Source organism: Bombina bombina, chromosome 5 (genome assembly GCF_027579735.1).
Source record: "Bombina bombina isolate aBomBom1 chromosome 5, aBomBom1.pri, whole genome shotgun sequence".
NCBI lineage: Eukaryota > Metazoa > Chordata > Amphibia > Anura > Bombinatoridae > Bombina > Bombina bombina.
The window spans coordinates 180347165-180371927 of NC_069503.1; the positions used below are offsets into that span (position 1 = coordinate 180347165).

Sequence of the window (24763 nt, forward strand, 5' to 3'; positions counted from 1 at the left end):
GGAGGAATATTTGCATAGGAGAAACCATATGGTACCGTGGTGACTGTAGTTAAAGAAAATAAATTATCAGACCTGATTAAAAAAACCAGGGCGGGCCGTGGACCGGACACACCGTTGGAGAAAGAAATTTATCAGGTAAACATAAATTCTGTTTTCTCCAACATAGGTGTGTCCGGTCCACAGCGTCATCCTTACTTGTGGGAACCAATACCAAAGCTTTAGGACACGGATGAAGGGAGGGAGCAAATCAGGTCACCTAAATGGAAGGCACCACGGCTTGCAAAACCTTTCTCCCAAAAATAGCCTCAGAAGAAGCAAAAGTATCAAACTTGTAAAATTTGGTAAAAGTGTGCAGTGAAGACCAAGTCGCTGCCCTACATATCTGATCAACAGAAGCCTCGTTCTTGAAGGCCCATGTAGAAGCCACAGCCCTAGTGGAATGAGCTGTGATTCTTTCGGGAGGCTGCCGTCCGGCAGTCTCGTAAGCCAATCTGATGATGCTTTTAATCCAAAAAGAGAGAGAGGTAGAAGTTGCTTTTTGACCTCTCCTTTTACCTGAATAAACAACAAACAAGGAAGATGTTTGTCTAAAATCCTTTGTAGCATCTAAATAGAATTTTAGAGCGCGAACAACATCCAAATTGTGCAACAAACGTTCCTTCTTTGAAACTGGTTTCGGACACAGAGAAGGTACGATAATCTCCTGGTTAATGTTTTTGTTAGAAACAACTTTTGGAAGAAAACCAGGTTTAGTACGTAAAACTACCTTATCTGCATGGAACACCAGATAAGGAGGGGAACACTGCAGAGCAGATAATTCTGAAACTCTTCTAGCAGAAGAAATTGCAACTAAAAACAAAACTTTCCAAGATAATAACTTAATATCAATGGAATGTAAGGGTTCAAACGGAACCCCCTGAAGAACTGAAAGAACTAAATTGAGACTCCAAGGAGGAGTCAAAGGTTTGTAAACAGGCTTGATTCTAACCAGAGCCTGAACAAAGGCTTGAACATCTGGCACAGCTGCCAGCTTTTTGTGAAGTAACACCGACAAGGCAGAAATCTGTCCCTTCAGGGAACTTGCCGATAATCCTTTTTCCAATCCTTCTTGAAGGAAGGATAGAATCCTAGGAATCTTAACCTTGTCCCAAGGGAATCCTTTAGATTCACACCAACAGATATATTTTTTCCAAATTTTGTGGTAAATCTTTCTAGTTACAGGCTTTCTGGCCTGAACAAGAGTATCGATAACAGAATCTGAGAAACCTCGCTTCGATAAAATCAAGCGTTCAATCTCCAGGCAGTCAGCTGGAGTGAAACCAGATTCGGATGTTCGAACGGACCCTGAACAAGAAGGTCTCGTCTCAAAGGTAGCTTCCAAGGTGGAGCCGATGACATATTCACCAGATCTGCATACCAAGTCCTGCGTGGCCACGCAGGAGCTATCAAGATCACCGACGCCCTCTCCTGATTGATCCTGGCTACCAGCCTGGGGATGAGAGGAAACGGCGGGAACACATAAGCTAGTTTGAAGGTCCAAGGTGCTACTAGTGCATCCACTAGAGCCGCCTTGGGATCCCTGGATCTGGACCCGTAACAGGGAACTTTGAAGTTCTGACGAGAGGCCATTAGATCCATGTCTGGAATGCCCCACAGCTGAGTGACTTGGGCAAAGATTTCCGGATGGAGTTCCCACTCCCCCGGATGCAATGTCTGACGACTCAGAAAATCCGCTTCCCAATTTTCCACTCCCGGGATGTGGATAGCAGACAGGTGGCAGGAGTGAGACTCCGCCCATAGAATAATCTTGGTCACTTCTTCCATCGCTAGGGAACTCCTTGTTCCCCCCTGATGGTTGATGTACGCAACAGTCGTCATGTTGTCTGATTGAAACCGTATGAACTTGGTCCTCGCTAGCTGAGGCCAAGCCTTGAGAGCATTGAATATCGCTCTCAGTTCCAGAATATTTATCGGTAGAAGAGATTCTTCCCGAGACCAAAGACCCTGAGCTTTCAGGGATCCCCAGACCGCGCCCCAGCCCATCAGACTGGCGTCGGTCGTGACAATGACCCACTCTGGTCTGCGGAATGTCATCCCTTGTGACAGGTTGTCCAGGGACAGCCACCAACGGAGTGAGTCTCTGGTCCTCTGATTTACTTGTATCTTTGGAGACAAGTCTGTATAGTCCCCATTCCACTGACTGAGCATGCACAGTTGTAATGGTCTTAGATGAATGCGCGCAAAAGGAACTATGTCCATTGCCGCTACCATCAACCCGATCACTTCCATGCACTGAGCTACGGAAGGAAGAGGAACGGAATGAAGTATCCGACAAGAGTCCAGAAGTTTCGTTTTTCTGGCCTCTGTTAGAAAAATCCTCATTTCTGAGGAGTCTATAATTGTTCCCAAGAAGGGAACCCTTGTTGACGGGGATAGAGAACTCTTTTCCACGTTCACTTTCCAGCCGTGAGATCTGAGAAAGGCCAGGACGATGTCCGTGTGAGCCTTTGCTCGAGGGAGGGACGACGCTTGAATCAGAATGTCGTCCAGGTAGGGTACTACTGCAATGCCCCTTGGTCTTAGCACCGCTAGAAGGGACCCTAGTACCTTTGTGAAAATCCTTGGAGCAGTGGCTAATCCGAAAGGAAGCGCCACAAACTGGTAATGTTTGTCCAGGAATGCAAACCTTAGGAACCGATGATGTTCCTTGTGGATAGGAATATGTAGATACGCATCCTTTAAATCCACCGTGGTCATGAATTGACCTTCCTGGATGGAAGGAAGGATAGTTCGAATGGTTTCCATCTTGAACGATGGGACCTTGAGAAATTTGTTTAAGATCTTGAGATCTAAGATTGGTCTGAACGTTCCCTCTTTTTTGGGAACTATGAACAGATTGGAGTAGAACCCCATCCCTTGTTCTCTTAATGGAACAGGATGAATCACTCCCATTTTTAACAGGTCTTCTACACAATGTAAGAACGCCTGTCTTTTTATGTGGTCTGAAGACAACTGAGACCTGTGGAACCTCCCCCTTGGGGGAAGTCCCTTGAATTCCAGAAAATAACCCTGGGAGACTATTTCTAGCGCCCAAGGATCCAGAACATCTCTTGCCCAAGCCTGAGCGAAGAGAGAGAGTCTGCCCCCCACCAGATCCGGTCCCGGATCGGGGGCCAATATTTCATGCTGTCTTGGTAGCAGTGGCAGGTTTCTTGGCCTGCTTTCCCTTGTTCCAGCCTTGCATTGGTCTCCAAGCTGGCTTGGCCTGAGAAGTATTACCCTCTTGCTTAGAGGACGTAGCACTTTGGGCTGGTCCGTTTTTACGAAAGGGACGAAAATTAGGTCTATTTTTTGCCTTGAACGGCCGATCCTGAGGAAGGGCGTGGCCCTTACCCCCAGTGATATCAGAGATAATCTCTTTCAAGTCAGGACCAAACAGCGTTTTCCCCTTGAAAGGAATGTTTAGTAGCTTGTTCTTGGAAGACGCATCAGCCGACCAAGATTTTAACCAAAGCGCTCTGCGTGCCACAATAGCAAACCCAGAATTCTTAGCCGCTAACCTAGCCAATTGCAAAGTGGCGTCTAGCGTGAAAGAATTAGCCAATTTGAGAGCATTGATTCTGTCCATAATCTCCTCATAAGGAGGAGAATCACTGTCGAGCACCTTTATCAGTTCATCAAACCAGAAATATGCGGCTGTAGTGACAGGGACAATGCATGAAATGGGTTGTAGAAGGTAACCCTGCTGAACAAACATCTTTTTAAGCAAACCTTCTAATTTTTTATCCATAGGATCTTTGAAAGCACAACTATCCTCTATGGGTATAGTGGTGCGTTTGTTTAAAGTAGAAACCGCTCCCTCGACCTTGGGGACTGACTGCCATAAGTCCTTTCTGGGGTCGACGAAAGGAATACCGGGCCTTTCCCATTCTTTATTAACAATGTCCGCCACCCGCTTGGGTATAGGAAAAGCTTCTGGGAGCCCCGGCACCTCTAGGAACTTGTCCATTTTACATAGTTTCTCTGGGATGACCAAATTTTCACAATCATCCAGAGTGGATAATACCTCCTTAAGCAAAATGCGGAGATGTTCCAACTTAAATTTAAATGTAATCACATCAGATTCAGCCTGCTGAGAAATGTTCCCTGAATCAGTAATTTCTCCCTCAGACAAAACCTCCCTGGCCCCCTCAGATTGGGTTAGGGGCCCTTCAGAGATATTAATATCAGCGTCGTCATGCTCTTCAGTAACTAAAACAGAGCAGCCACGCTTACGCTGACAAGGGTTCATTTTGGCTAAAATGTTTTTGACAGAATTATCCATTACAGCCGTTAATTGTTGCATAGTAAGGAGTATTGGCGCGCTAGATGTACTAGGGGCCTCCTGAGTGGGCAAGACTCGTGTAGACGAAGGAGGGAATGATGCAGTACCATGCTTACTCCCCTCACTTGAGGAATCATCTAGGGCATCATTGTCATTATCACATAAATCACATTTATTTAAATGAATAGGAATTCTGGCTTCCCCACATTCAGAACACAGTCTATCTGGTAGTTCAGACATGTTAAACAGGCATAAACTTGATAAGAAAGTACAAAAAACGTTTTAAAATAAAACCGTTACTGTTACTTTAAATTTTAAACTGAACACACTTTATTACTGCAATTGCGAAAAAACATGAAGGAATTGTTCAAAATTCACCAAATTTTCACCACAGTGTCTTAAAGCCTTAAAAATATTGCACACCAAATTTGGAAGCTTTAACCCTTAAAATAACGGAACCGGAGCCGTTTTAAGCTTTAACCCCTTTACAGTCCCTGGTATCTGCTTTGCTGAGACCCAACCAAACCCAAAGGGGAATACGATACCAAATGACGCCTTCAGAAAGTCTTTTCTAAGTATCAGAGCTCCTCTCACATGCGACTGCATGCCATGCCTCTCAAAAACAAGTGCGCCACACCGGCGCGAAAATGAGACTCTGCTTATGCTTTGGGAAAGCCCCTAAGAAATAAGGTGTCTAATACAGTGCCTGCCGATATTATTATATCAAAATACCCAGATAAAATTATTCCTCAAGGCTAAATATGTGTTAATAATGAATCGATTTAGCCCAGAAAAGTCTACAGTCTAAATAAGCCCTTGTGAAGCCCTTATTTACGATCGTAATAAACATGGCTTACCGGATCCCATAGGGAAAATGACAGCTTCCAGCATTACATCGTCTTGTTAGAATGTGTCATACCTCAAGCAGCAAGAGACTGCACACTGTTCCCCCAACTGAAGTTAATTGCTCTCAACAGTCCTGTGTGGAACAGCCATGGATTTTAGTTACGGTTGCTAAAATCATTTTCCTCATACAAACAGAATTCTTCATCTCTTTTCTGTTTCTGAGTAAATAGTACATACCAGCACTATTTGAAAATAACAAACTCTTGATTGAATAATGAAAAACTACAGTTAAACACTAAAAAACTCTAAGCCATCTCCGTGGAGATGTTGCATGTACAACGGCAAAGAGAATGACTGGGGTAGGCGGAGCCTAGGAGGGATCATGTGACCAGCTTTGCTGGGCTCTTTGCCATTTCCTGTTGGGGAAGAGAATATCCCACAAGTAAGGATGACGCCGTGGACCGGACACACCTATGTTGGAGAAAAGCAATCGATTAAGCCCACAATTAGTGTCAACCAGCATAGAGCCCTAAATATAAGCCATCATTTCATACTGAGTCTAAGAAAAATGGCTTACCTATCCCAGAGGGAATTTCTGACAGTCTTCTAGCATTACATGGTCTTGTTAGAAAAATGACTGATCATACCTGAAGCAGTTAAGCCTGCAAACTGTTCCCCCCAACTGATGTTCTCTGGTTTCAACAGTCCTGCGTGGGAACAGCCATGGATTTTAGTTACTGGTGCTAAAATCATATTCCTCTTAGCAGAAATCTTCATCACTTTCTGCTGCAGAGTAAATAGTACAAGCCGGCACTATTTTAAAATAACAAACTCGTGATAGAAGAAATAAAAAACTACAACTAACACCACATACTCTTTACCACCCCCGTGGAGATGCAACTAGTTAGAGCGGCAAAGAGAATGACTGGGGGGGCGGAGCCTGAGGGGAGCTATATGGACAGCTCTGCTGTGTGCTCTTTGCCACTTCCTGTAGGGATTGAGAATATCCCACAAGTAAGGATGAAGCCATGGACCGGATACACAAATGTAGGAGAAATAAGCCAAGTGTATCCTCAATAAAGTTGCCCACAAAAACGTTAACAGCACTCCCAGTTCATAAAACGTTTGCCCACAAACATTCAAAACTCAGTGTCAACCATTTTTTAATTAGCCCCTTATGCAAGCTTAGTAATGCCTTTCTATAGCTCTTAGGATTACTGCTTACCCTTACCCTCATGGGGATACTGTCAGCCTTTCTGAAATACACAGTCTCTCCAGAAAAATTGACTGAACATACCTCACTGCTATATAGCATGAAAACGTTCCTCACACTGAAGTTTCCTGTACTCCTCAGCCTCTGTGGGAACTGCACTGGATCTTAGTTACAAATGCTCTAAGATCCTCATCCTCCAGGCAGAAGTCTTCATCTGCCTGAGAGTAAATAGTACACACCGGTACCATTTAAAACCAAAAACTCTTGCTTGAAGAAATTAAAAACTAATATTTTATCACCTCTTTCAATTTACCCTTCCTAGTACTTAGAGTAGGCAAAGAGAATGACTGGGAAGTGGAGCTAAGGGAGGAGCTATATAGACAGCTCTGCTGTGGTGCTCTTTGCCACTTCCTGTTAGCAGAGGGATAATATCCCACAAGTAAAGGATGAATCCGTGGACTCGTCGTACCTTATAGAAGAAATTAGGTTTATTGGATTAACAGAAAATGTGCAATATGCATCCAAACGAAATTAGACAGGTGCATAAATTTGGGCACCCCAACAGAAATATTGCATCAATATTTAGTAGAGCCTCCTTTAGCAGAAATAACAGCCTGTAATGAGTCTCTGAATTCTGGATGAAGGTATTTTGGACCATCCCTCCTTTCAAAACATCTTCAGTTCAGTCAGGTTTGATGTTTGCCGAGCATGGACAGCCCGCTTCAAATCACCCCACAGATTTTCAAATGATATTCAGGTCTGGGGACTGGGATTGGCCATTCCAGAACATTGTACTTGTTCCTCTGCATAAATGCCAGAGTAGATTTTGAGCAGTGTTTTGGGTCTTTGTCTTGTTAAAATATCCAGCCCCGGCGTAACTTCAACTTTGTGACTGATTCCTCAACATTATTCTCAAGTATCTGCTGATATTGACTGGAATCCATGCGACCCTCAACTTTAATAAGATTCCCAGCACCGGCACTGGCCATACAGGCCCACAGCATGATGGAACATCCACCAAATTTTACTGTGGGTAGCAAGTGTTTGTCTTGGAACGCTGTGTTCTTTTGCTGCCATGCATAACGCCCCTTGTTATGACCAAATAACTCAATCTTTGTTTCATCAGTCCACAGCACCTTCTTCCAAAACGAAGCTGGCTTGTCCAAATGTGTGTTTGCATACCTCAAGCGACTGTTTGTGGCGTGTGTGTAGAAAAGGCTTCTTCCGCATCATTCTCCCATACAGCTTCTCCTTGTGCAAAGTGCGCTGAATTGTTGAATGATGCACAGTGACAACATATGCAGCCAGATGATGTTGTAGGTCTTTGGAGGTGGTCTGTAGGCTGTATTTGACCGTTATCACCATCCTTTGCCTTTCCGATATTTTACTTGGCCTGCCACTTCTGGCCTTAACAAGAACTGTGCCTGTGGTCTTTCATTTCCTCACTATGTTCCTCACAGTGGACACTGACAGCTTAAATCTCTGCGATATCTTTTTGTAGCTTTCCACTAAAACCATAATGTTGAACAATCTTTGGTTTCAGGTCATTTAATGGGCTCACCAAACCAATTGTGTGTTCCAATTAATCAGTGCGAGGTATTAACATGTATTCAAATCAACAAAATGACAAGGGTGCCCAAATTTATGCACCCGTTTAATTTTGTTTTGATGCATATTGCACATTTTCTGTTAATTCAATAAACCTCATTTTACTACTGAACTAACTATGTCCTTCAGTTATTTGATAGATCAAAATGAAATTACTGATCCAAAGTGACAATCATGGAAATTGTCAGGGGTGCCTAAACTTTTGCATACAACTGTGTATCTCTCTCTCTATATATATCTATATCTATATATATCTATATATATCTATATATATATATATATATATATATATATAAATTAGCAACTGATAATGTAGATAAAATTAACAGTGGGTTATATGCAAGTAGATAAGTAATAATGTTATGGGTAAAAACGTGGTTTGCATAATACAGAGTCACTTTTGGATCAGCATTACAATTAAAATAATATTGGCTCATTGATCCATAATACTTTATATAATGAGAATTACATGCAAACTGTTTAATAAATATTAGTAAAGGAGGGTGTGGAGTTCAAGAAAATCTCAAACCTGTAATCAAGTAAAGAGTGAACAGTACTGGGGTATAAAGCAAGCCAATAAAACTAACCATACAAAGGAATCATATAGAACAGACTAACTCATGTCTCAATATTATTAGTATATGTAAAAGGAAGTAACATTGGTATTTTCATCTGAATCATCCCAGATAGAGCTATTACTATTTTTTTTTTATAAGAGGCTGCAAGATCTCATAGCTGAGATGGATATATATATTGAGTAGCTTCTTAATGTGTAAAGACGGGAGGTAATCTAAACCCAATATTAACTTTACCACTGGCTGGGTTTTTGAGAAGACAAAACAAGACATATATATAATAAAATAGATATCTTCATTTCAGGCCCCCTATTAGTCCAACTTATATGAGCCCACCGAGTAACTTGTATGTCTCTCCTAGCTAACACAGGAGGACTCTGAACAGCAAAGTTAGAGAGATAAACAGTAACAAAAGGGGTTCTGTAAACTGTGCTTCTCCACCCCGCAATCAGCATGGTATGCTCACATTAGAGTTATTTATTAGTGTGTTATATAACGTAAATACGTTCTTGCATATATGAACATATGGTAAGTAACTTGTATGACTCCATCTATTATATTAAACCCATATATGACTAAATGAGGTGAATACTTATTGACAGCCAGGATTATACAAAACCTAAACATACTGTACACAAACCATATTACACGGACCATATCTCTCCCCTCCACAACCAACCTGGTAATGAAATTATGAAATTTGAGAACTCTCAATAAGTGGTCCTGTCACTATATCAATAGGGGACAAGCTATATTCTACTATCCTAGAGAGTGATGTAGAAAACCATTGTAGTCGTGTGTCTCTCATCCCACACAATCCCTCTTAATCCAAGGGGGCTTCTGTTGAGTGTCCAACATATTCTGATCTAAGCTGTTACCAGGTTTCGTTTGCCGGGGTAAAAATATAGATGCAAAGTATGCAAGTATATCCTCTGTAATTACAGACTTGATCTGGCTTCCTCGATCCATGGGGTAAAGAAATCCTTGTGTGTTGATCCTGAAATATGCGGACCATTCTTAGACCAACTGGTATGTGGTGTCAGATCTTCACAACCGCCGGGGAGGTCGGCCACACCCCCCCTCCCCCCGGCGCCATCAAAGAGCCTGATCAGTTTAGGATTCACCAGTATGTGCTGCAAGGTCTGCTGACTGTTCTCATTCCTCCTGTATTGTTGAGCTATGCCGGCTTCTTCTAGCTCCTCAATCGGAATCTGTGTCAGCGTCATATCTATATTTTGAGAAGATGAAGATGTGATTGTGTCGCCAGAATTAGGCGAGTACCCGGTTGGTAAGGAGTAGTCATGGCCCCTCAGTGATTTGCAGATATAAACAAGGTAATCAAACTTGCTATCTATTTTGGCCTTCAGGTCTTGAAGTAGAGAGCAAATGGTTGTATGTAGCTCCGCTATGCTGATAGGCGTTAATATAGGAAACAGTTCTTATTGTGACTGAAGTACCCGGGTCATTAGACAAGTGTAAATTGATTAAATAGCCTCCACTTGTACCACAAGTGAGGGTTTGTTTGTCCCAGCTAAACACTTAAGTAGAAGGTGTAGATAATCAAAAAGCAAGCAGTAGATTCAGCTAGATTGAGCAGGAGCCTCTGAAAATGCGACTGAGCGCCATTGCTGCCCAGACACGACCCCATATAATGTCCTTTTAAAGGATAGTAAGACACTCAAGCACTTGGATTTTCCTACAAAAACAACCCTAGAACAAAAATCCGACCTATAATCTTGTATTTCTCTACTCTTAAAATAGATAACCATTCAAAGTATAAACCGGTGTGATAGCTCACCTGTGTCTGCAGAGTTGTCACTTTCTGCTGCCTCCAGCCCATCCATGCTATCTTCATCCTCCAATGAAGTTTTTCCTCTGTTTCGAGGCCTAGAAGAAACAAAGATACATTAGTAAAAAAAAATTTAAAAAAGTTAATAAAATTAAACAAAAACATAATTTACGTAAGAACTTACCTGATAAATTCATTTCTTTCATAATGGCAAGAGTCCATAAGCTAGTGACGTATGGGATATACATTCCTACCAGGAGGGGCAAAGTTTCCCAAACCTCAAAATGCCTATAAATACACCTCACACCACACACATACTTCAGTTTAACGTATAGCCAAGTAGTCAGGTGTAAAAAGGAGTAAAAAAGCATACAAAAAAAGAGGAACTGGAAAATATTATTGTGCTTTTATACAAAAAGTATAACCACCAAAAACAGGGTGGGCCTCATGGACTCTTGCCATTATAAAATAAATAATTTTATCAGGTAAGTTCTTACATAAATTATGGTTTCTTTCATGTAAATGGCAAGAGTCCATGAGCTAGTGACGTATGGGATAAAATACCCAAGATGTTGAAATCGACAGAAGAGTCACTAGAGAGGGAAGGATAAAATAAAAAACTGCTATTTCCGCTGAGAAATTAAATCCAAAAAATAAGTTCTTCTTATAAACAGAAGAATCAAACAGACAGCTGCCTGAAGAACTTTTCTACCAAAGACTGCTTCTGAAGAAGCAAATACATCGAAATGGTAAAATTTTGTAAATGTATGCAAAGAAGACCAAGTTGCTGCTTTGCAAATCTGATCAACTGAAGCTTCATTCTTAAAAGCCCAAGAAGTGGCAACTGATCTAGTAGAATGAGCTGTAATTCTCTGAGGCGGAGACTGTCCCGCCTCCAAATAAGCCTTGTGAATCAAAAGCTTTAACCAAGATGCCAAAGAAATGGCAGAGGCTTTCTGATCTTTCCTAGAACCAGAAAAGACAACAAATAGACTAGAAGTCTTCCTGAAATCCATAGTAGCCTCAACATAGTATTTCAAAGCCCTTACCACACCCAAGGAGTGTAACAATTTTTCAAGCGAATTCTTAGGATTCGGACACAAGGAAGGAACAACAATTTCCCTACTAATGTTGTTAGAACTCACAACCTTAGGAAGAAATTTAAACAAAGTCCGCAAAACAGCTTTATCCTGATGGAAAAATCAGAAAAGGAGACTCACAAGAGAGAGCAGACAATTCAGAAACTCTTCTAGCAGAAGAGATAGCCAAAAGGAACAATGCTTTCCAAGAAAGTAATTTAATATCCAAATGATGCATAGGCTCAAAAGGAGGAGCCTGCAAAACCTTCAAAACCAAATTAAGACCAAGGAACTGCTAACGCATCCACCATCTCCGCCTGAGAATCCCTGAACCTGGAAAGGTATCTGGGAAGTTTCTTGCTTAGATGGGAGTCCATCAGATCAATTTCTGGAAGATCGCACATCTGTGCAATCTGACAAAATGCATCAGGATGGAGACCACTCCCCCGGATGCAAAGTCTGACAGCTGAGATAATCCACTTCCCAATTGTCTACACCTGGGATATGAATCACAGAAATGAGACAACAATTGGATTCCGACCAAGAATGTATCCGTGATATTTCTTTCATTGCTAAAGGACTGCGAGTCCCTCCTTGATGATTGACATATGCCACAGTTGTGATATTGTCTGTCTGAAAGCAAATGAAAAGTTCTCTCTTCAAAAGAGGCAAAACCTGAAGAGCCCTGAAAATAGCACAGAGTTCTAAGATATTGATGGGTAACCTCGCCTCTAGAGGATTCCAAACCCCTTGTGCTGTCAGAGACCCCCAGACAGCTCCCCAACCTGAAAGACTTGCATCTGTTGAGACTACAGTCCAGGAAGGACGAACAAAGGAGGCCCCTTTGAATAATACGATGATGGTTTAACCACCAAGTAAGAGAGAGTAGAATGCTGGGATTTAATCCCTACACCATTGATTCAACATGCAAAGCTGCAGAGGTCTCATATGAAAACGAGCAAAGGGAATCGCGTCCGATGCTGCAGTCATGAGACCTAAAACTTCCATGCACATAGCCACTGAAGGGAATGATCGAAACTGAAGGTTTAGACAGGCTAAAACCAATTTCATTCGTCTCTTGTCTGTTAAAAACAGGGTCATGGACACTGAATCTATCTGGAAACCTAAAAAGGTGGCCCTTGTCTGAGGAATCAAGAAACTCTTTGGTAAATTGATCCTCCAACCATGTCTTTGAAGAAACAACACTGCCGAATCTGTTGGCGCTCTACAAATAACCGATAATAATAAATAATAAAGTTGATTCATGCGAGATTCTGCTAAATGAAAAGATTGAGCCAGTATCAAGATATCATCCAAATAAGGAAACACCGCAATACCCTGCTCTCTGATTACAGATAGAAGGGCACTGAGAACCTCAGAAACAGATAGTGGTCTGGATGAATCGGAATGTAAAATATAAGCATCCTGTAAGTCTATTGACATGTAATGACCTTGCTGAACAAAAGGCAGAATAGTCCTTATAGTCACCATCTTGAAAGTTAGGACCCTTACAAAACGATTCAAAAACTTCAGATCCAGAACTGGTCTGAATGAATTTTCTTTCTTTGGGACAATGAATAGATTTGAATAAAATCCCAGACCCTGTTCCTGAAGCGGAACTGGTGTAATCACCGCTGAAAGCTCAAGATCTGAAACACACTTCAGAAAAGCCTGAGCTTTCACAGGATTTGTTGGAACATGAGAGAGAAAGAATCTTCTCACAGTAGGTCTTATTCTGAAACCTATTTGATAACCTTGAGAAATAATGCTCTGAATCCACTGCTTCTGAACAGAATCTGCCCAAATGTTTTGAAATAATTTCAATCTGCCCCCTACCAGTTGAACTGGATTGAGGGCCGCACCATCATGCAGTCTTGAGGGCTGGCTTTCGTTTCTTATAAGGATTGGATTTATTCCAACTTGAAGATGGCTTCCAATTGGAACCAGAGTCTTTAGGAGAAGGAGTGGTTTTCTGTTCTCTATTATGACGAAAGGAACAAAACCAATATGAAGCTTTAGATTTACCCTTAGACCTTTTATCTTGGGGCAAAAAAACTCCCTTCCCCCCAGTGATAGTGGAAATAATAGAGTCCAACTGAGAACCAAATAAATGATTACCCTCAAAAGATAGATAGTAATCTAGATTTAGATACCATATCAGCATTCTATGATTTGAGCCATAAAGCTCTTCTAGCCAGAATAGCTAAAGACATTGATTTAACATTAATCTTGATGATATAAAAAATAGCATCAAAGATAAAATGATTAGCATGTTTAAGCAAAATAATAATGCTAGACAAATCAGGATCTGTTTCTTGATGTGCTAAGCTATCCAACCAAAAAGTTGATGCAGCCGCAACCTCAGCCATAGAAATGGCAGGCCTGAGAATATAGCCAGAATGTAAATAAGCTTTCCTTAGATAATTTTCAATCTTTCTATCTAAAGGATCCTTAAAATAAGTACTATCTTCCATAGGAATAGTAGTACGTTTGGCAAGAGTAGAAATAGCCCCATCAACCTTAGGGACTTTTTCCCTAGAATCCCAATTAGCCACTGGTAAAGTATAGAATTTATTAAACCTAGAATAAGAATTAAAAGAAGCACCAGGCTTAGACCATTCCTTAGCAATCACATCAGAAACCGCATCTGGAACAGGAAAAACCTCAGGAGTAATCACAGAAGGTTTAAAAACAGAATTTAGATATTTACTAGTTTTGTTATCAAGAGGATCAGACTCCTCAATACCCAAAGTAACCAATACTTCTTTCAACAAAGACCGAATATATTCAATCTTAAAAAGATAAGAAGATTTATCAATTTCAATGTCAGTTTTTTTAGAAGTTTTAAAAGACCTTTTACGTTTATTAGAAGGTGGAATAGCAGACATAGCCTTCTGTATTGCATCAGCAATATCATTTTTCATATCAACAGGGATATCATGTATGATAGATGTTGAAGGAACAACAGGTGCTGTACTAGTACTAATAGAAACATTATCAGCATACAAAAGCTTATCATGACAACAGTTATATAATATAGTCAGAGATATAATCTCGGCTTGCTTACAATAGATACACTTTCCTTTGGTAGAACTGTGTTCAGGCAGCATGGTTCCTACAGTAGCTTCTGAGACAGGATCAGACAGACATCTTGCAAAATGTAAAAGAAAAAAGAGAATTTATGCTTACCTGATAAATTACTTTCTCTTGCGGTGTATCCAGTCCACGGATTCATCCTTTACTTGTGGGATATTCTCATTCCCTACAGGAAGTGGCAAAGAGAGCACACCGCAGAGCTGTCCATATAGCTCCCCCTCTAGCTCCACCCCCCAGTCATTCGACCAAAGGTTAGGAAGAAAAAGGAGAAACCATAGGGTGCAGTGGTGACTGTAGTTTAAACAAAAAAATTTCACCTGACTTAATTGCCAGGGCGGGCCGTGGACTGGATACACCGCAAGAGAAAGAAATTTATCAGGTAAGCATAAATTCTGTTTTCTCTTGCAAGGTGTATCCAGTCCACGGATTCATCCTTTACTTGTGGGATACCAATACCAAAGCTTTAGGACACGGATGAAGGGAGGGAACAAGGCAGGTACCTTAATCGGAAGGCACCACTGCTTGCAAAACCTCTCTCACAAAAATAGCCTCCGAAGAAGCAAAAGTATCGAATTTGTATAATTTTGAAAAAGTATGCAGTGAAGACCAAGTCGCTGCCTTACAAATCTGTTCAACAGAAGCCTCGTTTTTAAAAGCCCATGTAGAAGCCACTGCTCTGGTAGAATGAGCAGTAATAGTTTCAGGAGGCTGCTGGCCAGCAGTCTCATAGGCCAAACGGATGATGCTTTTCAGCCAAAGGGAAAGAGAGGTAGCAGTCGCTTTCTGACCTCTCCTCTTACCAGAATAGATAACAAAGAGGATGTTTGTCTGAAATCCTTAGTTGCTTGCAAATAGAACTTTAGAGCACGAACTACATCAAGATTGTGCAACAGACGTTCCTTCTTCAAAGGAGGATTAGGACACAGAGAAGGAACAACTATTTCCTGGTTAATATTCTTGTTAGAAACCACTTTAGGAAGAAAACCAGGTTTGGTACGCAAAACCACCTTATCTGCGTGGAACACCAGGTAAGGGGAATCACACTGTAAGGCAGATAATTCTGAGACTCTTCGGGCAGAAGAGATAGCTACCAAAAACAAAACTTTCCAAGATAAACACTTAATATCTATGGAATGTAAAGGTTCAAACGGAACCCCTTGAAGAACTGAAAGAACTAGATTTAGACTCCATGGCGGAGCCACAGGTTTATAGACAGGATTGATTCTGACAAAAGCCTGTGCAAACGCTTGAACGTCTGGTACCTCTGCCAGACGCTTGTGTAAACGTATAGACAGAGCAGATATCTGTCCTTTTAATGAACTAGCTGAAAATCCTTTCTCCAATCCTTCTTGGAGAAAAGACAATATCCTGGGAATCCTAATCTTACTCCATGAGTAACCCTTGGATTCACACCAACAAAGATATTTCCGCCATATCTTATGGTAGATTTTCCTGGTGACAGGCTTTCTAGCCTGAATCAGAGTATCTATAACAGACTCAGAGAAACCACGCTTTGATAGAACTAAGTGTTCAATCTCCAAGCAGTCATACGTAGAGAAATTAGATTTGGATGCTTGAACGGACCCTGTATTAGAAGATACTGCCTCATTGGCAGTGTCCATGGTGGGACAGATGACATGTCCACTAGGTCTGCATACCAAGTCCTGCGTGGCCACGCAGGCGCTATCAGAATCACTGAAGCCTTCTCCTGCTTGATTCTGGCGACCAGACGAGGGAGAAGGGGAAACGGTGGGAAAACATAAGCCAGATTGAAGGCCCAAGGCGCTGCTAGAGCATCTATCAATATCGCCTTGGGGTCCCGGGACCTGGACCCGTAGAGAGGAAGTTTGGTGTTCTGACGGGACGCCATCAGATCCAACTCTGGAATGCCCCAAAGCTGAGTCAGCTGGGCAAATACTTCCGGGTGGAGTTCCCACTCCCCCGGTTGAAAAGTCTGACGACTCAGAATATCCGCCTCCCAGTTGTCTACTCCTGGGATATGAATTGCTGAGAGATGGCAGGAGTGATCCTCCGCCCACCTGATTATTTTGGTTACTTCCTTCATCGCTAGGGAACTCTTTGTTCCCCCTTGATGATTGACGTAAGCTACAGTCGTGATGTTGTCCGACTGAAATCTGATGAATTTGGCCGCATCTAGTTGAGGCCATGCCTGAAGAGCGTTGAATATCGTCCTCAGTTCCAGAATGTTTATTGGGAGAAGAGATTCTTCCCGAGACCATAAGCCTTGAGTTTTCAGGGAGTCCCAAGACTGCAGCCCAGCCTAACAGACTGGCGTCGGTCGTTAAAATGATCCACTCTTGTCTGCGGAAACATATTCCCTGAGACAGGCGATCCTGAGACAGCCACCAGAGAAGAGAATCTCTGGTCTCCTGGTCCAACTGTATTTGAGGAGACAAATCTGCATAATCCCCATTCCACTGTTTGAGAATGCATAGTTGCAGAGGTCTGAGGTGTATCCGAGCAAAAGGGACTATGTCCATTGCCGCTAACATTAATCTGATTGCCTCCATACACTGAGCTACAGATGGCCGAGGAATGGAATGAAGAACTCGGCAAGTAGTTACAAGTTTCAACTTTCTGACCTCTGTCAGAAATATTTTCATTTGTACCGAATCTATCAGCGTTCCTAGGAAGGGAACCCTTGTGAGTGGGGACAGAGAACTCTTTTTGATGTTCACCTTCCACCCGTCAGACCTCAGAAAGGCCAAAACAATCTCCGTGTGAGACTTGGCTCTTTGAAAAGACGGTGCCTGAATTAAGATGTCGTCTAAATAAGGTGCCACTGCTATGCCCTGCGGTCTTAGAACCGCCAGAAGGGACCCTAGCACCTTTGTGAAAATTCTGGGAGCAGTGGCTAACCCGAATGGAAGAGCCACGAACTGGTAATGCTTGCCTAGAAAAGCAAACCTGAGAAACTGATGATGATCTTTGTGGATAGGAATATGCAGGTACGCATCCTTTAGATCCACGGTAGTCATATATTGACCTTCCTGGATCATAGGTAAGATTGTCCGAATGGTCTCCATCTTGAATGATGGGACTCTGAGGAATCTGTTTAGAATTTTTAGATCCAGGATTGGTCTGAAAGTTCCTTCTTTTTTGGGAACCACAAACAGGTTTGAGTAAAAACCCAATCCTTGTTCTGCAATTGGAACTGGTTATATCACTCCCATCGTATGTAGATCTTCTACACAGCGTAAGAACGCCTCTTTCTTTGTCTGGTCTGTAGACAGACGAGAAATGTGGAACCTTCCCCTTGGAGGGGTGTCAGGGTTGAGCACTGTTTCTTTAAGAGACTCTGAAGTTTCTCCTAATTGATTGCTCCTCCTATAAAACAACACAGCACATTGCAATCAGTGCTTGGTATTGTGTTCCAGTATCCACTGAGTACTCCTTGTATTAAGCTCTGGATTACAAGTTGTCTAAGCCTCTCTGCCTTATTTTCTAACAGGTTGAAATATCTGCTGGATTTCCTAATACCGGATCCTACTCTCACTTACTTCCTCATTTGATGCCTCTGCAAGATTCCTCAGTGGGGTAAAGGAAGTTTTATTACCTTCTCTCAGTGTCTCTCTGCTTCAGCAGCAGCCGCTGCTACATTCCAGGCTGTCAGCTCTGCCGGTGACTTCACACGCTCACTTCCTCCTCATTCAGCATTCACACGCTGCCTGCCTGCTCCACCATCAGACTTCTCAGCTCCTGCAGAATTTCAGGTACACTCTCTGCAAATACTACTACTGACTGCTTAGCTTGCTACCACTTACAAATATTGCAGTATTTGATTATACATATTTAGGTAGTATTACACTCTCCATCCTGAAATTATTCTTTGAGTGTGAATCCAGGATCTGTGTACTTTTCTGCACGCTGAGCCAGAGTGTGTTCTGAATAACTTTACCTTACTTCTACCATAGCCCAGTCTTGCTTGTTTCATTTAACAACCTGTAAATCAGAGTTGTTATTAACAACCTGTTTTTACCATAAGGTGGTCTTATATTTCCCTGTCCAATACTTTAATTATTCTGTCAAAAGGTATACAGTGTGTGTTTATAAGATAAAGATATAGACTGTATATTTTGAAATAATAAAACACTTTATTTTTCAGAATCTGCTTGTCAGTAGTTGATTCAATAAATAAAGTGTAACAACCAAATTTTTACTACTGTTGTGTTCTATATAACAAACATTAATTGAGAGTAACATTATAAGGGGAATCCTTGAATTCTAGAAGATATCCCTGGGAAACAATCTCTAATGTCCAGGGATCGTGAACATCTCTTGCCCAGGCCTGAGCGAAGAGAGAGAGTCTGCCCCCTACCAGATCCGGTCCCGGATCGGGGGCTACCCCTTCATGCTGTCTTGGTAGCAGCTGCAGGCTTTTTGGCCTGTTTACCCTTGTTCCAGCCCTGGTAAGGCTTCCAGGTTGCTTTGGGCGGTGAATCGTTACCCTCTTGCTTTGCAGCTGTAGAGGCTGAAGCGGGACCGCTCCTGAAATTACGAAAGGAACGAAAATTAGCTTTGTTTTTAGCTTTAAAGGGCTTGTCCTGAGGGAGAGCATGGCCCTTTCCCCAGGTGATTTCTGAAATAATCTCTTTCAATTCTGGCCCGAAGAGGGTCTTTCCTTTGAAAGGGATATTTAATCATTTGGATTTTGACGACACATCGGCCGACCAGGACTTGAGCCAAAGCGCTCTGCGCGCCATAATGGCGAAACCTGAATTTTTTGCCTCTAACTTAGCTAATTGCAAAGCGGCATCTGTGATAAAAGAATTAGCCAGCTTTAGAGCCTTAATTCTATCCATAATTTCGTCGTATGAGGTCTCCGTCTGGAGCGAGTCCTCCAGCGCCTCAAACCAGAAAGCAGCTGCAGTAGTTACAGGAATAATGCAGGCAATAGGTTGGAGAAGAAAACCTTGATGAACAAAAATTTTCTTAAGTAAACCCTCTAACTTTTTATCCATAGGGTCTTTAAAAGCACAACTGTCTTCAATTGGTATGGTTGTGCGTTTAGCAAGCGAAGAAACAGCCCCCTCTACCTTAGGGACCGTCTGCCACGAGTCCCGCATGGGGTCAGTTATGGGGAACATCTTCTTAAAAATAGGGGGGGGGGACAAAAGGGACACTCACTCCCACTCCCTAGTAACAATATCCGCAACCCTCTTAGGGACCGGAAACGCATCAGTGTATACAGGGACTTCTAGATACTTGTCCATTTTACACAATTTCTCTGGAACCACCATGGGGTCACAATCATCCAGAGTAGCTAATACCTCCCTGAGTAATACGCAGAAGTGTTCTAATTTAAATTTAAAAGCCAATGTATCTGAATCTGCCTGATGAGAAACCTTTCCTGAATCTGAAATTTCTCCCTCAGACATCAAATCCCTCACCCCCACTTCAGAGCGTTGTGAGGGTGCATCAGATAAGGCTACCAAAGCTTCAGACTGCTCATAATCTGTTCTTAAAACAGAGCTATCGCGCTTTGTAGGAAAAACTGGCAGTTTAGATAGGAAGGCCGCAAGGGAGTTATCCATGACTGCCGCTAGTTGTTGCAATGTAATAGGGGCAGACGCAATAGAGGTACTAGGCATCGCTTGAGCGGGCATAACTGGTTGTGACACATGGGGAGAGGTAGACGGACTATCCTCATTACCTTCAGTCTGAAAATCATCTAGGGCCACACTTTTAAGTGCAACAATATGATCTTTAAAGTGTATAGACACATTAGTGCAATTGGGACACATTCTGAGAAGGGGTTCCACCATGGCTTCTAAACACATTGAACAAGGATTTTCCTTGGTCTCAGACATGTTTAACAGACTAGTAATATGCAAAAACAGGCTTAGAAATCACTATAAACAAATAAAAAACACAATTTGAAAAAACGTTACTGTGCCTTTAAGAGATAAAAAGGACACACAATTTTACAAAACAGTGAAAAATGCAGCAATTTTCTTGAAATTTTCACAGTATGTACCTAAAGCCTTAGTAAGATTGCACCACTAGCAAGAAAAACGATTAACCCCTTAATGCCCAAACCGGAGCAGCCTAAAGCCAACAACCGGTTAAATTACTACAGCACCTTGCCACAGCACTGCTGTGGCCCTACCTTGCCCTTAAGGATCAGATTTGGGGGGGAAAAGCTTCTTTTAGGCCATCAAACAGCAGCAGGACCCTCCATGTGAAGCAGCATGAACTTGTCTTGCAATTCTAACTGCGCATCTGAGGCGCGAAATTAGGCCCCTCCCACTCCGGAGCTGTGAGGCCTACAAAAATCACTTCTAAGTGAATAAATTTTAGCCATGTGGGTAATAACCCCAGAAGCAACTCAAAAGTGCTTTAAAAGTGTCTCCCAACGAGTATTTCTTAAGCCAAATAATTGATTGCTCAGAATTAGTGTCAACCAGCATAATTAGCCCTGTTATTTAAGTATTCAATTCTATACTAAGTCTCAGAACATAGCTTACCCTCCCCACATGGGGATATTGTCAGTCTTCTAGCATTATCTCCGTCTTGTCTAGAAATAAATGACTGAACATACCTCATTGCAGTTAAGCCTGCAAACTGTTCCCCCCAACTGAAGTTTTCTGGCACTCCTCAGTCCTGTGTGGGAACAGCAATGGATTTTAGTTACAACATGCTAAAATCATCTTCCTCTCAGCAGAATTCTTCATCTTTTTTCTGCCAGAGAGTAAATAGTACAAACCGGTACCATTTAAAAATAATAAACTTTTGTTTGAAGATAATAAAACTACAATTCTAACACCACATTCACTTTACCCTCCCGTAGAGAGACCCTAGTGCTTAGAGCCGGCAAAGAGAATGACTGGGGGGTGGAGCTAGAGGGGGAGCTATATGGACAGCTCTGCTGTGTGCTCTCTTTGCCACTTCCTGTAGGGAATGAGAATATCCCACAAGTAAAGGATGAATCCGTGGACTGGATACACCTTCCAAGAGAAAATAACATTTAAACAAAATATCCAATTTCCTCATATAGCAGTTTCAGGAATGGGAAAAAATGCATATGCTAAAAAGGCAAAAAAAAGCAAACAGCATAGCCCTCTAGAATATAAAGAACAGGGAGCATAAAGGAAGTGGGGTAATAGAACCAAAAAAATATTTGGCGCCAAGTATAACTCACAACGCAAAGTGACATTTTTTTGCCCCTAACAATCTGGAAATGACAACTCGCGTCATAACAAGCTCAACTTCGCGCCCAACAAACTACTGTCAATAAAAGACGCAGGAAATGACGAAACTTGCGACACCATAGACGCAAATTTGCGCCAAAAATTACGCAATAAATATAAAAAAAAAAGACTAAACCCCAGGTAAGAATTTTTTTAAAAATAAATTAATAAATAACTTCCTAAAACATGATTCTCATACTGAAACTGTTAGACTGCAAAGGGAAATACACATAGACCTTACTCATGGCAAATATAAGTAAATACATATATTTATAAAACTTTATATTAATACATAAAGCACTAAACATAGCTGAGAGTGTCTTGGTAATGGTATAAGAGTATATCGTCGATCTGAAAAGGGGAGGTAGGAGATGAATCCCTACGACCGATAACAGAGAACCCTTGAAAATATTTTCCATGAGTGAAACCATAAAAATCAACAGGCAATACTTTCTTCACATCCCTCTGACAAACACTGTACTCTGAGAGGAATTAAAGGGACAGTCTACCATAGAATTGTTATGGTTTTAAAAGATAGATAATCCCTTTATTATCCATTCCCCAGTTTTGCACAACCAACACAGTTATATTAATATACTTTTTACCTCGGTGATTACCTTGTATCTAGGAACCTTCTTCCAGCCCTCTGATCACATGACTGTGACTGTTTATTATCTATTGTCTTAAATTTAGCATTGTTTTGTGCTAAATCTTAAATAACCCCCTGTGCCTGAACACTGTGTTATCTATATGGCCCACATGTAATTTCTGTCTCTTTGTGTTGAAAAGAGATTTAAAAAGCATGCGATAAGAGGCACCCCTCAAAAACTTAGAAATTAGCATATGAGCCTACCTATGTTTAATTTAAAACTAAGAATACCAAGAGAAAAAAGCAAATATGATGATAAAAGTAAATTGGAAAGTTGATTAAAATTAAAAGTCCTATCTGAATAATGAAAGTTTAATTTATACTAGACTGTCCCTTTAAGCTTCAGAATGCTTAGAAGCGCTTATCATAGAAGAAAACCTAAAAATCAAGCACAAACTTACTTCACCACCTCCATAGGAGGCAAAGTTTGTAAAACTTAAGTATGTGTGTGGTGGGAGGTGTATTTATAGGAATTTTGAGGTTTAGGAAACTTTGCCCCTCCTGGTAGGAATGTATATCCCATACGTCACTAGCTTATGGACTCTTGCCATTTACAATAAAGAAATCTGTGATGTGCCAAAAGGTTTAAAGGGCCACTGTAAGTAAATATTTTCTATGCCTGTTACTAACTAACTACCCCAAATACGCTTTTTATCAATAGCATTTCATTAACATATCTCTACCGTATATCAGAAATCTTGTCTGCAAATTTAATTGTTTTCCAAACCCACTACGTGGGTATCCTTTGCTCTGTACCAATCCGTTTACAATACCTAGGTTTCAAAATGGAGCTTTAAACACAAAGTTATTGGTTTAAGTATTTTGAACATGCAGTGCTGAAAATAGTGGGCAGGATAACGTGACATCATCGGCGAATAAAATATATAACTTTTAGAACGTTATGAAACTTCGTTTTGGAGAAAATATAGGTCAGTAGGTTTTAGTTAATGTTTATTAACTTTAATATGTTAGTTGTTTAGCTTAAAAATTATAACAGAAAGTAATCCTTTAAACAAGATTTTTTTATTATTTTTATTATTATTAAAAATGTATATGAAACACTTTGGCGTATGTACATAACACTAAACAATCCCAGACTTCAGAAACCTAACCCTGCTACACTCTGCACAATGACAATGATCAAAGGGCCATAAAAATGACATGCTCTCAATTCGTTAAAACATCTAATTTTTAGGCTACTGACTCTAAATATTGTGTTTAACCCCTGCAGAGAGTTTAAACAAACAGAACTGCCACTCAGGACCCACAGAGCACTGCTGGTCCCAAAGTGGAACCCTGCACTGATCCAATCAGAAGCGCTAGTCACACGACTCAGATGCACAACTAGCGCTGCTGATTGGATAATCGGTTTCTGGTCGGGACCAGTAGGTCCAGAGCAGTTCTACTTTGCGGGGGTTAAACACACAATAATATAGGGTCGATAGTCTTAAAATTACATGTTCTAACAAATTAAAGCATGTAATTTTTTGACTATTATGGCACTTTAACATATGTTGATTATTAAAGGAAAAGGGGATGGGAAAAGAAGGGATTATTAAGCACTCTTTCCTAATATGTGTGAATATGCTGCTTATATTCAGCTAAATAAATTGTAGAAACAATGTAATATGTAAATATGCTGAGAGGAAGTAATTATGTTAAAAAGTAACCTTTAATATTAACAGTTAAAAAGTTAAGGTGAAATACAAATCACCAATAGCTACCCACCTTATTATCAAACTCCACACAATTAAAACCAGAACTGCTGTAAGCTACTGCCCTGTATTCCTGACCGATAACTGGAATCGTCGGCTTCAGGTGCCAGGGGTAGCTAAAAACATAATTTATGCTTACCTGATAAATGTATTTCTCTTGTAGTGTAGTCAGTGAACGGGTCATCCATTACTTATGGAATATATCTCTTCCTAACAGGAAGCTGCAAGAGGATCACCCAAGCAGAGCTGCTATATAGCTCCTCCCCTCACATGTCATATTCAGTCATTCGACCAAAGCAGACGAGAAAGGAGAAACCATAGGGTGCAGTGGTGACTGGAGTTTAATTAAAATTTATATCTGCCTTAAAGACAGGGCGGGCCGTGGACTGACTACACTACAAGAGAAATAAATTTATCAGGTAAGCATAAATTATGTTTTCTCTTGTTAAGTGTAGTCAGTCCACGGGTCATCCATTACTTATGGAATACCAATACCAAAGCTAAAGTACACGGATGAAGGGAGGGACAAGGCAGGAACATTAAATAGAAGGAACCACTGCCTGAAGTACCTTTCTCCCAAAAATAGCCTCCGAAGAAGCAAAAGTGTCAAATTTGTAAAATTTTGAAAAGGTGTGAAGTGAAGACCAAGTCGCAGCCT

At 41.2% G+C, this 24763-nt stretch overlaps 1 protein-coding gene across 1 annotated transcript in view; it reads right to left on the reverse strand.

Annotated features, from left to right (window-relative positions):
• Positions 1-24763, reverse strand: part of LOC128661412 (histone-lysine N-methyltransferase 2C-like) — a 268461-nt gene that overhangs the window by 68708 nt on the left and 174990 nt on the right. Inside the window, exon 2 of the mRNA XM_053715668.1 lies at positions 10365-10453. Within this exon, the coding sequence (XP_053571643.1) occupies positions 10365-10453 (89 nt within the window). The remainder of the gene's footprint in view (positions 1-10364; positions 10454-24763) is intronic.